The sequence below is a fragment of the Hevea brasiliensis genome, chromosome 3 (assembly GCF_030052815.1).
Source record: "Hevea brasiliensis isolate MT/VB/25A 57/8 chromosome 3, ASM3005281v1, whole genome shotgun sequence".
In the NCBI taxonomy this organism is placed as follows: domain Eukaryota; kingdom Viridiplantae; phylum Streptophyta; class Magnoliopsida; order Malpighiales; family Euphorbiaceae; genus Hevea; species Hevea brasiliensis.
Genome location: NC_079495.1, coordinates 98,071,722 through 98,088,081, shown reverse-complemented (window position 1 = coordinate 98,088,081; position 16,360 = coordinate 98,071,722). Strand labels below are relative to the sequence as shown.

General features: G+C 30.5%; 2 protein-coding genes across 2 annotated transcripts; one reads left to right on the top strand and one right to left on the bottom strand.

The window, feature by feature from the left end:
- The first annotated feature begins 12,212 nt into the window (after window positions 1-12,212).
- LOC110647022 (universal stress protein PHOS32) lies at window positions 12,213-13,924 on the top strand. Its single transcript, XM_021800653.2, has 4 exons — window positions 12,213-13,094; window positions 13,181-13,290; window positions 13,364-13,485; window positions 13,579-13,924. The coding sequence occupies exons 1-4, from the start codon at window positions 12,920-12,922 to the stop codon at window positions 13,652-13,654; spliced, it is 483 nt and encodes a 160-aa protein (XP_021656345.2). The 5' UTR covers window positions 12,213-12,919; the 3' UTR covers window positions 13,655-13,924.
- A 1,158-nt stretch (window positions 13,925-15,082) lies between these two features.
- LOC110647017 (probable glutathione S-transferase) lies at window positions 15,083-16,062 on the bottom strand. Its single transcript, XM_021800648.2, has 2 exons — window positions 15,683-16,062; window positions 15,083-15,605 (listed from the first exon to the last, which is right to left on the bottom strand). The coding sequence occupies exons 1-2, from the start codon at window positions 15,989-15,991 to the stop codon at window positions 15,252-15,254; spliced, it is 663 nt and encodes a 220-aa protein (XP_021656340.2). The 5' UTR covers window positions 15,992-16,062; the 3' UTR covers window positions 15,083-15,251.
- Between the last annotated feature and the right edge of the window lie 298 nt (window positions 16,063-16,360).

The following is a 16,360-nucleotide window of genomic DNA, read 5'->3' as shown; positions in this document are numbered from 1 at the left end:
CTAAGCAAGTTATTTATTCAATGGCAATTTATATCGAATCTCATCATTCTTCCTTCTTCTTTTCTAAGAGTGTGGCGATTCAAGCTCATTGAATTGTTTGTGGTAAATTTCTTCTTATTAAATAGGAGGAATTAGTCTTCTTTTTAGTTTTTTTTATTTGTTAATTAAAATTTAATTATAAACAGGTTTTGTTTTCTTTCTACCTAAACTCATTTAGTCACAAAATACCATGTCACAACCTCTCAATCAAGTCTCAGACACTCGAATTCTTTTAGCACCTTTAAACTCTCCTAAATTTAACTTCCTAACTTCAACCTGAATTAAGTTAAAATCAGTTTTATACCTATTACCCAAAGTCGAGTTCCATACCTCCTTAAATCAAACAAGCCAAAACCTATATTAGAAAACTTAGCCACTAACTCAAGTTTTCCTCATCAAATACAAGTCCAAACAAGGGCAAACCATCTTATTCACCATCAAACCATACCATTAACACAACTAGGACACATAGTGTTGGTATCAGAGCTTCAATTTTGTGGTAGTTCAAATAAGAAAGCAAACACGTAAATCAGTTATCCTACCCTAGCCTAAACCTAGTGAAAACACGTGAGTAAAGGGTTTTAGCCAAAGCAAATAAAATCATGTATTGAGAAGATGATTATCCAATCATTTGAAAAGGTTTGAGCATAAAACATGCTCAGTTAATAGGACCCCAACAAAGGTAAGAAAAGATAATAAAGTAGCTCAATTATATAAATCAAGCCATATAAAGGTTAGCCATGCCATAACCACCATGAAGGTGCAAACACCAGGCATCGAGAAAGGTTGTCCATATTGATGTAGAGGATGCAGTAGAGAAGCAGCCATGGAAAAGAAGATAATAATGGGGAGTATGGAGCAACCTGATGCACTAGTTCACCCATAAATTCCTCGGAATGAGTGATTAAACATGGAGCGGATATAAAAAAAAGACATATACATGGTGTATACATACCATTTGTGGCACGACTAGTTGGTAACCAAGTCCCTAACTCAATTTCCACACCTTCAGAGTCTATTCGCAAAGGAAGATGCAAAGCAGATGAAGAAACTCTAGCAAGCAGCCAGCAATTATGGCTAAAAAAAAAAAGGAAAAGAGAGTTTTGAGGAAGCATGCTTATAAGGGTGATATGCTTATGATTCATTAAAGCTCAAGTACACAAGCAAAAGTTGATGATGAACAATGAGATAACATCTTCCACACAAGGTGCATGGTCCAAAACAAGATATGTGGGTAATTATTGGTAGGGTAATTTGTAATATCGTTGCTTTTACTATCTTAGTGGAAAAACTAAACATAGTTCCTATGAAACACTCCTATCCACATAAACTTTAAAAGTTAAATGACAATGGTGAAATGAAGGCAGCTAATGATTACGAGTAAAAGGGGTGTCATAGACAGCAACACGTGACTTGGGAATCTAAGGGAATATAAGTACTGAAGTGTTCTCGGAGGGGAATATGACTAGTTTTCTATTTTGCACTATGGCTATCTTTGAGGAGGATAACATAGGAGTGCGTTAAGCAGCATAATAAGGGTTCGGAAAAAATCTACCCCTTCTAATATGGCGGATCCTTATTTATAAAGTGTATGGGCAAATGTTTAGTGGACATATGCAAAGTTTCAGCAAATGGGTTATCTTAATCACTAGAGTATGTTTTAGAGTCCAATCAAGTTGTCTTTAGAGTAATAATGGCTTAGAGACACGGGGATTTATAATGGCACGTGATGCTTAATTGGGTTAGCATCATTGGGAACTCATCCAACCGATTTCTTTCAAGGCTAATAGGTGTGCCAATCTACTTATGAAGGACACTTCGACTTTATCAAGTCGGAAAACTACATAGGCTACGCCCATACAACACTAGGTCTCAAATCCTTGCTTTTTACAAGCAACATGTAAGACAAACATCAATGTGACAGTCATGTAAAAGATTTTAGTCCTCATAGTTATGTGTTTACATATCGTACTGAGTAAATTGATGGTTGTCTACATTTTCCATCATGTGAACTATTCGAATACTTTCGATGTTGGGATGTCTTAATGACTTCCTTAATTATGGACTGGTAGTAATATTGAGACTTGAAGGGTAGTATTATTAAATGGGTTTCTATCTCATCAGGCCTAAGGGATATCCGACCTCTTTAGAAAGAGGGGGCACCCTTTTTAAAGGCTCGTACAGTTACACTAGAAGATATCTAACTCCTTTTTGAAACATATATACTTCTACAAAGGATTTACCATTCCTCTTAATAGCATACGTACATTCCCTTCATACGCATACACATGTCTTTTGTTTAAGGACTTGTCAAATTTTCTAACATCAGTTGCTAAGAATGTTCTAGTTTCTTTCTCAATTGGCAGCCTTATAGAGATGAAGTATTATTGTGAGGTGCTTTCCACGAGTGCAAGCCATCTATTATTGGGGAGGCCATGGCAATATGAGAGGATAGCTATTCATGATGAGCTTAAAAACTATTCTTTTGCTAAGGATGGGATGAACATAATCTTAGCACCTATTGGTCCAAAACATGTTCAAAAGGATTGGCTTGTGTTTGACAGGGGAAAGAAAAGAAATTTATTTTTAAGCAAAAGAAAATAGGAGTGTGTTATTGAAAAGTGACATAAAAAGGGAGGAAACAAGTTCACTTTACTCTAAGTCAAAAAAAGGTGATCTTGTATGGAGATTTCTAAGGGAAAGAAAGTCCACGCGCATGCCAAGAGTCAATGATCCTTTCAAGGTGGTTGACAAGGTAACTATAATGCTTACAAGATTAATTTGTTAATTGAGTACAATGTCGCAACTACATTCAATGTGAGGGATTTATCAACATATTTGAATGATGAGTTGGGAGATGGCATGGAATTGAATTTGAAGGCAAATCCTATTCAACTTGAGGAAAATGATGTGCATCATGGTGATGAAAGTGTTGCCCTAGCTTGAGTTGTTCCTTTTCATGGTCCAATCACTCATTTAAGGTCCAAATTAGGCACATTGCTACCTTGCTTGGAGAATTAAATGCTTGCCTTTGCTTATGTTTTTTCGTGTAGCTTGATTTATTATTGATTGTTATTTCTGCAATTTAGTCATGTTCATATTTGAAATTAGGGTTTACTTATTACATGGAATTTAGGGTTTTTTTTTTTTTCTTAAAAGAAGATAGTTGCCTCCCATCTTTAATTTTCCTAATTTTTTGTGGTCAAGGTACCCATTTATTGTATTTATGTTGACTTGTTGATTTCTATTCAGTAAGAGCCAAATTTAGCATATTTGGATGGTTGTCCAACTTGATATCCAAGTTACTTCCTATTTAGTATTCTCAATTATTTCATGTTTAGTATTCCAAGTCACTTCCTATTCAATATTCTTAGTTTATTTCATTTGTTTAACCTATATAAAGGTGTGTTATGCTACAATGAAAAGGATTTTGGATTGATTAATAAGAAAGTATTGCCAGTATTACTTTTAATTTTTATTTAACAAGTTTTTTGTTTAGTGGCGATTTTTTAACGAATCTTTCACTCTTCCTTCTTCTATTTTAAGAGTGTGGCGATTCAAGCTCATTGTATTTATTTATGGCAAATTTTTTCTTATCAAACAAATGGAATTAGTCCTTTTTTGTTTTATTTGTTAATTAAAATTGATTTATAAATTGATTTATCACTTGGTAAAAGAAACATAAATTTCCTCATCAAATTCAAATCCAAACAAACTACACCACATTATCATTAATATAATCTTATTTTTATCAATGATTTTACATTGGTAAGAATATTTTTTATAGTTAAATAATTATATTACAAATAGTTATTAAATATTTAAACACTATTTCATATTTAGATCATTTATATATGTTATAATGAATTTTAAAAATTATAACTATTTAAACACAAAATAAATCGTTAGTCAAATGCGTTATTTGAACAATGATACCATTTTACTAATAAAATAAAAATGGACTAACATAAATTTTTTAAATTAAAAAAAAATTAACAGTAAATTTAGGGTCTGTTTGGATTAACTCTTGAATACAACTGAAGCTGGTAACTGATAGCTGTTACTGTTAGCTGATAGCTGATAACTGATAGCTGATGATAGCTGTTTTATATTAAGTGTTTGGTAAAATTATAATTAGCTGTTGCTGTTAATATGTGAAATGACTAATAAGGGTATATATTATATAATTTATTTTATTATTTAAATAAATATAAAATTATAAATTTATTATATTATATTATTTATTTTATTATTAAATTAAATATATAATTATTAAATTAATATATTATATTATTTAAATAAATATATAATTATTAATCTTTTATATTATATCATTTATTTTAGTATTGAAATAAAAAAATAATTATTTTTTTAAGATAATTAAATAATTTTAAAAATATAAATAAAATAATAAAATAATTATTATTGTTAATAGAAAAATTTATAATTAATTTTAAGTTTTTGGATATAAATAAATATTTTATATTTTATGTTATTAATAAAAAATATTTTAATAAAGTTGAAATACGTTAATTAAAATTATAAATAAAAAAATAAAAATATTAATAATATTAATTTTCAAGTTAAATAAAAAAGGATAATATGGTCAAAATAAAAAATAAAATCATATCATTTATCGGTGATGAGAATCGATTAAAAATAGAGTGATACAAACTGATGGGTATTATATCGATTCTTGTGATATCAGCTCTATTTTTTAAGCTTGCTAAACACCACAATTTATCTATTTGAGTGTCTATCAGCTATCAACTGCACCCAACATGTAAATCAAACACCTCCTTAAATGGAAAAATCATATGTTAATGACATTATTAATAAAAATTAAATTCTTTTATAAAAAAATTTTAAAAATAATTTATAATCTTTAATAAACCTAAAAACTACCAACATATAATTTCCTGAAAATCAGCCATCCTTTTTTAGTGACATTAATTAGGGCATGTCCTTTATCAGTACCTTTGATCACTTGCGACCACCGACTGTGATTCTGTCTCTCCCTCCCTTAACAGAAGTGACACCTTTTCTTTAATTTCATTTAAATTCCGATTCACATTATCTTTTAGGCTAAAACAAAACAATTTTCAAAAAATAAATTATTCAAATCTTATTTAAAATTATATTTTAAATTTATTTTATTATTTTTATATTAAATAAAATTATATCATTTTCTACTCAATATATATCGATTAAATTATTAAAATAAAGTAATAAATAAATAAAATAATTACTTTCAATTTAAAATAATTCCGCCAAACAAATTTAGTGGAAAATTAAAAAGAAAAAGGAAAGAGAGCGCACGATAGGGACGTGCTTACCTGCGGAGAAGGACAGCACAGCACGTAAAGAGGGATAAAGAATTCCATATCCCAAACTCTAGTATTGCAAACACCATGAGTACTCGCGGCATCCAACCGGTAATTAACAAGAAACAGGCATGAGGATTATTTCGTGTGCACGACGCGCATGGACAGCACGTGGTTTTTGTTGAATTGCAAGTGAGTGGCGTGGCTGGTGTGAACTGTCGATGCAGTGAAAATACAGCGGAGATAAAGTAATTTCTTTAGTATTTTGAAAATTTAATAACGTCATTTTCATATTTTCGGAAAATGAATAATAAATTTAAATAATTGTAATGCAGTTTCCCATAGAGCATAGGGTCCTCGTAGCGCAGAGGTGGAGGAGGTCCACTTGGCACAGACAGAGATCAGATGGTGTACGTAAGTACCATTGATTATAGTGTTGAAATTATTTTGTAATTCAAGGGAGGGGAGTGTTATATGATTTGATTGGTTCGTGTGATGTCGATTTGGGTCCAAATTCATCTGAATTATTACTGTGCACAAAATATCCTATTTTTTACTTTCTTAATTTTATCCTAAATTCTTTGCCAACCATTGGTCAGACGGTTCTTGTACTTTGGATTTCCAGCAATAATGGTAAAAATAAAAACAAATAAGCATTACCCTTTTACATTACGTTTGGATTGAAGAAAATAATAATAATAATAATAATAATAATAATAATAATAATAATAAAGAAGGAAAACTATATATTATTTTTCTTGTATCAAGAAGTAAAATATAAAAGAAAAATTTATTTTATAAATAGTAAAATTATAATTTTATTTATAAATTAAAAAATAAAAATTTATATAATATAAGATTATATTTATAATTTTTTATATTTTTCTCTTAAATTTTTCTTTCGTCTTTATTTTCTATCAACTCAAATATAAAATGATGAAAAATAAAATTGTTTGTCTCAAATTTTCTTTTCTCTCTTATTTTTCTTTCTATTCAAATATAGTATTAATAATCGGATTCAAATGTGGTACACCGGTTCAGAATTTTATAAGTATTAAATTTTATTAAATTTTAATAGAATGAATTTAAATAGATTTATATTTGAAGAATAATATTTGTAATTAATACGAATCGAATTTGAGTTTTATATATCTACTATTTATTTATATAAATATTTAATTAAATCTTAAATATATATATTTTTTATAATAATATTTATAAATATTTATATATTTTATTTTAAATAAAATGGAATTTAATTTTTTATGAAATTATTAAAATTTTAAAATATAAATTACTAATAAAAATAAATTTTTACATAAATTATTAATTAAAATATATAAAATTAAATAGTTTTGGATTTTTTTAAATAATAATAATTGAATTTATAACATATTCGGGTAATTGAAAATAAATTTTAATTAGGTTTGTGATAGGTTTGGATTTTAAAAATATAGTTAATTACCCAAAAAAACTTGAAGTTTGTCAATTTTTACAATAAATCCTAAAAATTTATATAATCACCAACTAATTCCTCACGTTTGATTGATATCTTAAATTGACCCAATCGTCAATAAACCGTTAAGATACTTAATTAGAGTTTTATGTTAGTTGCTATATCATCACTAGAGAAGCTATATCAGAAACTCCAAAATAACCCTAACTTCTCCATTAAAAAAAAAAAAATCCTTAAATAAACCATTATTCAAAATCGATTCCCATTCTCTCCATGCACTGATTCAATCCTAATATGCATATGAGTTACTTTTTCTTTTTAAAACTTCTTATAATCCACTGATTCAATCCTTCATCCATTGATTACTATGTCTAAAGTGATGGTTCAGCCTCACGAATCCAAGATCTTTCTCCTTCTCTATTCCTCTATTCTTTTCCCTTTCCTCTGTACTTCCTTCCCGCTTATATGCACAATCGAGCTCTTAATCTACACTTGTTGCCACAGTCGAGGAATAAGGAGGTAAATGAGGAGGAACAGTTGCGGTGATGTGAAAAGGGATTTTGTTATTACAATCAATTGGAGGATGACTAAAAAGAAGTTGAACTTTTGTAGAGACATTTAGAATATCGGTTAAGGCTTATTGGACTTGCGTATGAGTATGGTGATGAATCAGATAGTAAATAAGAGAAAGATACTACTCTAAATCAAGATTTCAATACTCCTCTTTAGGTTAATTGCAATTGATTTTAAATTTCTATAACTTTTATTTTTTTTATTTATTTTAAGTTCCTTTTGGTTTTTGAATCTGTGCAAATGTAAAAGAAACTTATGATTGAGGATTTTTGATGATTTAGGATTTGTACCAAAATTTTAATTTTTGAGTTTTTTTTTTGTGTAACTAGAATTTGCTTGGAATTTGAATTTTTGGAGTTGATGGTTTTAATGTCACAATGTTTGATCTGGAAATGTGTTAGGTTATTGTTCTAATTTTGTTTACATGGGGAGAGTCTAATTTCCAAATTTGCAATCCCAACATTTTTTATTTGCAGAATTAGAATTTGTGGTGACTTTTTATAGTGGAGAAGTTGAGGTTAATTTAGGGTTAATTTGAAGTTTATGATGTGGCTTCTCCATTGATGATATGACAGCTAACGTGAAACTCCCATTAAGTAAACTAACGGTTTATTGACGATAGAGTCAATTTGAAACATCAATCAAACGTAAAGGTTTAATTGGCAATTGTGTAAACTTCAGAGTTTTATTGTAAAAATCGATAAATTTCAAAGTTTTTTTTGACAATTAACCCTTAAAAATATTAATTGGGTTCATATTTAAATATGATGATTTTTTGAAGATAGACATCCAATCTTATGTACACAGCAGATGGATTTAATTTTGAGTTTAGTATTATTTCAAATGGCATATTATTTTGAATTTTTAAAATGAATTAAGTTTTTTTAATGATAATATAATTCAGATTTTTCATTGAATTGTTGTGAAAATTGAGTTTGAAATTAATTTAAGAATAAAAGAACTTTTTTTACAAAAAATATTAAGTAATCTTTAAATAATTTGATTCTTTTAATTTGTTATCAAAATTTAAATTTTTCAAATTAATCAAAAATAATTTTAAATCAATTTATTTGAATCACTAAATTTATTATCAATTAAATCATTAATGTCAGGAGTCTTTTAAATTTTTTTCCAATTAAAAATGATTAAATCAAAATTTTGGCATATTTTATCACATTTATCATTGTTAATACATTTTGAATGGATAAATATATATCTATTATTGTTAATAGATCTTAAATTTTTGTGGTGTTTTTTCTTTTTTAATTGAGTTATTTTATTTTATTATTATTGAAATATTTACTTTTTGGAGAAAAATACATTCAAGGTGCAAATCTTTCATTTAAACGAGATATTAATTTAGAAGTATTTACTGTGATTCGAAAAAATATAATAGAATCAAAAAATAAAGTGTACATTCTACCTATTAACTAGTCTATATACTCTATCAAATCCTGTTGAATTTTTTAAGTTCTTTATATTATTTTTTATATAATAATTAGTTTTATTTATTATAATATATCCTATGTACCCTATTTGTAATTAATGAAAATTTTTTATTTCTATGAAAAGGTTTATATTAAATAATAATTAAATAAATGAATACAAATGACTGCAAAAATATAGTCTATCTATTGCCACCCTAGAGATTCATGGTTTCCTTAGTGTTGGATGATGGGACTAAATCCCACATTTAATAATAAAAAAAAAAGAGTCTATGTAAAGTAAGGGTAAGCAAAACCAAAATTATTTTAACCATTTTAATATAAATATAAAAATTTAATAATAAGTTAGATATAGGTGATCTATGGACTATTTAAAATAATTATATCTATAGAGTTGAGTCAAATAAGAAGCTAGACCTTTGTAACCCAATTGACAATTGAAACTATTACCACAAATAATAATTACCCAAAAAAAAAAGGAGGCTTACACATTCATTTGGTTTAGTCATGCGCCCATGATATGTTGTGATCATGTCTGTCCTCTGTCGAGGGATTCACGCATTCCTATTGCTTTTTAATTAATTTCTCTGATAATAGGAATCGCTGATTTGATTAATGAATTATAAATTCAAAACGTATAATATATGATAAAATTTATTTATTAAATATATAAAATTTATATTTATATATTTTAATTTTATAATAAATTAAATATAAATATAAATTAAAAAAAAGAAAAAGAAAAAGAGATGTGTTGTGGTTAGTGGGTAAGAGTAACATGAGGCGATAATGATTAAAATGAGCGAGAATACATGCCAAAGCCGCAGTCATTGTGTTTGATAATGGAAGCCGTAAGTGGCGGTGAGTGGAGTCCAGCGTCCAAGCGGCCACATGGCTCTCTATTAGGGTTTTCTTAATTGGTACCCCCCACAACCACGACCACATGCTTAGTGTTGACCTAATTATTTGGAGTGTTTTATGAGTGATTTTTAAGCTTGTTCGAATTGTTCCCATTTTTTTTTTTTCCCGTTTCTATGGCTGGCCACGTAAAGGTAGGTCAGCTCAGCTTCCACACCCAACTCTTCTCTTTCTTGCTTTTGAACCCTATTATAGGCCACCCCTCATTCCCTTTTCTCTTTTACTATTCTTTTATATATGACTGTGGTCTATTGAAATTCTTGCTAATGGAAGGGTGGTCTTAAAATAACTGTAAAAGATATTGAATGAAATTAAGCGTGATCGGTTGTGTACCACCTTTGCTTAACATGAATCTCTCTCTAATCTAATCCCATGTTAAATCAAACCACATGTTCTCTCACAGCATGTATGTGTTTTCGTTGGTCTAAAGTCTTGCCTAAAGGAGAAAGTTTGTAAATCTATGTCTTCACATGCTTAGGATACGAATAATATCCAGAGGAATAAACGCATTTAATTATGTTTCACATGGATGTGTTCTTTACGTTTTGCTTTTTCTCTTTAATTTATTTTTTTCTCCTTTGAGATTTGACTGATTAATTAGTTAAGTGTCCGTGAAATTTTCTATAGAGATTAAAAGAAGATCATGCAATCAAAAGTGAATCATTACAGTGAAGCAAATTGGAGAGGCAAAAAGAATTGCGACATCTAGTCAAACCTAAGTAGCAATAATAAATTAAATAAATAAATAAATATATATATATATATATATTAGGATATTTTTATTTGTCTCTTTACTTTCCCTGAGAATAAATATGAGCAATGAAAGTTTTTCATTGAAAGTTTCGTTTGTTTGCAGAGTTTTTTTAAATATATATTTTTTTAATATTTAAAATATTTAAAGTCTTTTTTTTTAAACCATACAACTAAATTAATTTAAACAATAAAATTTAATATATTAAATTTATTGACAACTCACAATTAATGAAAGGAGCGATTGGAAATTAATATTGGCATAATGGTGTTTTTTTTTTTTTTTTTTCCTTCCCTAAGGTTGAATAAAATGTGATGGGCTAATACTAATAATTAAGTGGTTGGTGATGATGCAAACTATGATGAGTCATCATGCGTGTGGTCATGGCATTGTAGAAAGGGAGACTCACATGGGATCATCTCCATTATGTGATAATATGAACTTTTTTTTTTCTCGGAATAGCACTTCATTTTATCACTAATAATCTGTTGGCTCCTCTGTCTCCCCCCACCACGTTGAGTACGTATCTGGTGGCACCGCCACCACTCACTTGGTAAAACGCCGAGCCACATGTGGCTCCTACGAACTGCATCTGTCTCTTGTGGATGTGGACATGTGGTTAAGCAATTGCCACAATTAGCTTTTATTCTTATGTATATAATACTTATTCTGCAGTTTGGTAAATGATTTATTTTTTAAAAATAAAATTATCAAAATTTCTTTGACATGGGAATTCCAGTAATCGTTTTGGGCTTGAGAGATGAATTTTTGGCATGGCTGTTATGGGTCAACCATGCAGCGGTGTGTTCCAAAACCCTAAAATAGATTTACCAGTTACACACAGCACAAGCAGCGGCGCACAGCTTCACACACACACACGCACACAGCCGTTTTTTAGTGCAGTGAGCTGGCGTCTGGTGGAGACCAGCTGTGCAACAAACTCCAAGTGCTATACTTTAATCATCTATAATGCTTAATTAACGTAAAAAATGGCATTGATGATGATGAAAAAAAAAAAGTTAAGAATTCGGAGCATGGGAGGTAGAGAATATCGAGGAACATGTCACCTTGATTAGCGGGGAAGGAATAGGGTTAGTGTCTGAAGGTTGTCGTTTCCTATTTAATGGCGTTAGGGGGTCTGTCTATGGAAGAATATCGGAGATTCTTTTGACCATGTGTCCCCTTCCTTCAGCTTTGACTAATCAAATAAATCTGCGTTTCCTGCTCCACCATTTTGCTTATCAAACCTTTTCATCTTTCTCTCTCAATTTTAGATTTTCTTTTTATAAATTTTTATATTTATATAAAAAAAATTTTGATAATATAAAAAAAGGGGAAGAAGATAAAAGTTTGTTATTAAACAGTAAGTACAATTATTAGATTTAAAAAATAGATTATGTGAACCCCAGTAATAATAATAATAATAATAATAATAAAAAAGCAACTAAAAGTATTATGAAATCAAACCTGACAGCTCATTTCTGTTGTCGTTTGCTTTTACTTCTATTGCGTTTCAACAGAGTTGCAACAAAAGAACATCTCAAGTCCGCAAATAACTGAAAGAATATGAAGATATTTGTTAATGAGGGCCATTGATTAAGCTTCAACTCCTATTTTGTCATTTTCTTGGCACTCCCTCCAACAAAGAACAGGTAATGCACTCGCTTATAAATTGGGTTGTTGGTTTTAGGCCCAAGCTTTAGATGAGCTTTCTATAATTCAAGCCTGGAAGCTCTTCCCGGGAAAACATCCATTTCTTTTGGGCCTCAGGGCTCTTCTAGAAACCACTATGCAAATTATATATACCAAATCGAGAAACAATTTTAAAAATAATAACCACTCCTTGCCTGCAATTTGACAGAATTAAGATATAGACAAAGGAAGCTGCTGAGCAACTTCGAACCACCTTTCTTATCCCAGTAATTTCTTTTTATTGGCTACGTTGAGATTTCTCCATCCATTTTATGTGGGTTGTTTTTCCCCTCTGAATTTCTAATGCTTAAAAAAATACAAGTATTTCAACAGATGACGCTTTTGTTATTGAAAAGCCAGATTAATAGAGTTGCTTTTGGTTTAGTCGCATGACATTCCAGAGAAGAGGGTGCATCATTTCCCATGCAATCGTAAGCGACACAATTATACCATCAAATGATCTTGATGCATACGTGGACGGTTCAGATGCGAGTTCTTCCTAACATCCAAGGGCCGTAGAACTCATTCACACTTCTTTTCTGATTTTTGCTTCTACGATTTGCATAAACAGGAATCCTTTTTTTTAACCTTTGAAATTGTAAACATAAACGCAAATTCGTTCCTTTTAACGCTTACACGCAACAATACATTGCTTTCCTCATCCCTGATAGAATCCCTCAAGAGTTAAGTAGCTAATAAGGCAAAGACACAGAGAGAGAAAATGCCAGGCGATAGGAAGATAGGCGTGGCTATGGACTTCTCGCAGAGCAGCAAGCAAGCTCTGAAATGGGCCATCGATAACTTGGCAGACAAAGGGGACCCTCTTTATATCATCCATGTCAATCCCAGCTCTCTTGACAAGTCTCGTAATCAACTCTGGGCCAAGTCTGGTTCTCGTAAGTAGTGATTCTTGAAGTTGATTTCATGATCTATGCTAGTTCTGTTTTTATCTGATCTGATCTGATTTGGAGCTTATTTGCAGCTCTCATTCCTCTGGCTCAGTTCAGAGAGCCTGAGATTATGAAAAGTTACGGTGTGAAGATCGATATCGAAGTTCTTGATATGCTGGATACGGTTTCAAGACAGAAAGAGGTATTTTCTGTCCTGTGTACCTTATTAAAAAAATTGTAAGTTTCACAGAATTGTCAGAAACGTAATTTTGTAGGTGCAAGTTATTACAAAACTGTACTGGGGAGGAGACGCAAGAGAGAAACTCCTTGATGCAATCGAAGATCTGAAGTTGGACTCGTTGGTGATGGGAAGCAGAGGACTTGGCACTGTCAAAAGGTATCAAGAATTTGATTGATAGTTATATAAATAGTTAATTGATTAAGGGTAATAGATCTAACAAAATATTGGTTGGTTTGTGAGTGAAAACAGGATAATTCTGGGAAGTGTGAGCACATATGTGATGAACCATGCTCCTTGCCCAGTGACCATTGTCAAGGATAAGTGATGGTTAATGAAGAATACCTGAACCTGGTGTGTTCTTCTAAAATCCTTTTTTATGGCTGTGTCTAGAGTCAAGAGTTTAAATTCTTACTTTTTAAAGTTTGTTTGGCAAACTCTTTATCATATTTAATGTTTTTAAAGTTTGTTAGTGTACTTGCATTGCATGTTATCGCCATCATCGCCCTCTCTAATAATGCAAGACATGGGCTGTTCTACTATTATTAATGTCTGCGAGTCACTGAGATTTAATGTCAAAAATTTCTAATTTCCATCATCCCATTCAATTTTTGTTTGTGGGGTTTTTGGTTCCGCACCTGCAGAGAGATGGGCTCTATTGAAAGGCCTATTCTGAAACTCTCTATGGGTCCAATGACCCAACAACCATACTCATTTGGGCAAATTATAAAATATACTTGCTACACTAAATAGTATGTCGGTCCTTAAAGAAAAATATTAATTAAGCTGTGAATTTAAAATTATAAGTGTAGTATTCAATAATTTCTTGTTCATTTAGATATGAATGTAACTCCGTCCAATTCTCCAATTCTAATGCACCCATATGGACCTTAAAGCACTAGGTTTCTTTTTCTTTTTTCAAAATAAGAGATTACTAGTTATTTTAACATTTTCATTACATATTCATTTTATATAAAATAAATTTACTTGGTCAAAATTTATTTTTTATCATGTTGTGTAGTATTTGACATTTTTTGAGAAGGTATGTAGCATTACACGTTATTTCTATAATTATCTCAATTATTTAAAAAAAAATGATTTGTTCCATTAGAAATTTAACAATAGGCTTTGAATGCATAATCACTCTCTTTAAGAGAATTATACCCTCTATTATATTAATGTTAGGTAGCGTAAACAGATTCCTCTAAACTGACAAAGCTAAATTGGAATTCTAAACAATAATTATTGTTTAGAATTCTCACAAGTATAAATTAAAAGAAATTATTTGATTGTGTATAGAATGAAAGAGAAAAATAAAGGATGAAAAATAATTCATTTTTTGCAATAATAGATATTTATAAAGTCTTTACGTTTTTGGAGAAAACATGTTTATTAGCACTCGAGCAATTAATAGCTATTAACTCAAATAAAAGACACATTCCTTGGTACTACAGTATTTGTTTGAATTATTATTAATTAAATAATTATTAATTTAATATTTTAAAAAAATTAATTTTAAATTTATAATAAATCATACCTAAATAAGAAAAATTCAAATATCATGTCCAACGCTGATCTCATTTAATTGTGAAGTTCCATTCAAACTTTTCACCTATTAAATTTATTTGATTTGACTAGTAGAGACTTTTAAACACCTTTGATAGCAGAACATTTTACTACTAAGATTTGGCTGAACTTAGATGACCAGAAGAAGAAATTAAGATGATAAAGTGTTGAAAACTACAGAAGAAAAATCTTGATGAGATTTCAGGACAATGCTTCTTATTAGATATCAAGCTGCGTAACACTCATACACTCATTACATTATTTCATTAACCTCTTAACTAACAGTAAACTGAAATCACACACAAAAGCAGAAATACAAGCAGCAATGTCCATAATTAACCATCCCATCATTTTTCTAATTAATACTTCCAAGCTGGTGCGTTAAGGCGCGACTTGAAGGCTTCTAACAGCTTTTCTCTGGGGGGAAGATTTTCTTTGATAACGCTGCAGCTAACATACTCATCAATCCAGTTGCTCAGAATGGGGAATCTCTCTTTCGTCACCAATTCAATCCCTGTGGCTTCCTGCATCACTCCAAGCCAGAACCCTATTAAGTTTGCAACAATATCTACTACTCCAATTGTCTCTCCTCCGAAGAACTTCTTATCTTTCAGCTCATTTTCAAGTGTTTTCAGGTGTACTATCGCTTCTTCTATGGCCTTGTCTCGTTCCTTGTCTCTGCTCCATATGATCTGCCAAATCGCAGGATTGCACTGAACACAAGACAAGAAGGTCAACTTTGTAAAGAAAATAAACTGAGTGAGTGAAGCCATGAAATGGGATTAATTACCTTTTCGTCTATGAACTTAGCCCAGAATCGTGCCATGGCTTTTTCATAGGGATGCTTGGGGAAGATGGGATTGGTTTTCCAAGTTTCATCGATGTATTCAAGAATGACAACGGATTCAGCAATTGGTTTGCCATTGTGAAGCAGCACAGGAACCTTCTTGTGAACAGGGTTGTACTGAAGAAGCAAAGGGCTCTTGTTAGCCAAATCTTCATCAATAAATTCATATTCTACGCCTTTATGTTTCAGAGCCATCTCCACCCTTCTACTGAAGGGGCTCCCCCATGATCCCAACAGCTTTACTTCACCCATACTAAATGGAGAATAAAAATATTTCTCAGTGGTTTGCTGTGTTAATTGGTTTCATTAATGCTTATTTATAAGGAGGTAGGATCAAGATTACTTAGCAAGTAAGTTTAAAAAAAATATATAAATAAACAAGGTTCGACTTGTGTATTATTCAGAGTTTTGATTATTTCTGATTTGATGGTCAACCATGGTGGTTAGTTGGTTTCTTCTGTGGGATGAATAAAAGTAAACGGGATTTCCCAAGAAGCTGGCTATTGGCTATAGTTACGGAGGCCCAATGAACCAATCTCGTCCTTCTATTTATTGACATAAAAATGATGATGCTAATGAGAAATTGATTAAATTGAGATTATTTGTCGGGGGGTAGGCTGC

Bases quoted from the DNA above. Each gene is read 5' to 3' on its own strand.
- LOC110647022 (XM_021800653.2), top strand. From the start codon at position 12,920: ATGCCAGGCGATAGGAAGATAGGCGTGGCTATGGACTTCTCGCAGAGC. The intron at 13,095-13,180 runs GTAAGTAGTGAT...GCTTATTTGCAG, and splicing joins CTGGGCCAAGTCTGGTTCTC to CTCTCATTCCTCTGGCTCAG. The intron at 13,291-13,363 runs GTATTTTCTGTC...GTAATTTTGTAG, and splicing joins CGGTTTCAAGACAGAAAGAG to GTGCAAGTTATTACAAAACT.
- LOC110647017 (XM_021800648.2), bottom strand. From the start codon at position 15,991: ATGGGTGAAGTAAAGCTGTTGGGATCATGGGGGAGCCCCTTCAGTAGA. The intron at 15,606-15,682 runs GTAATTAATCCC...TCTTGTGTTCAG, and splicing joins CTAAGTTCATAGACGAAAAG to TGCAATCCTGCGATTTGGCA.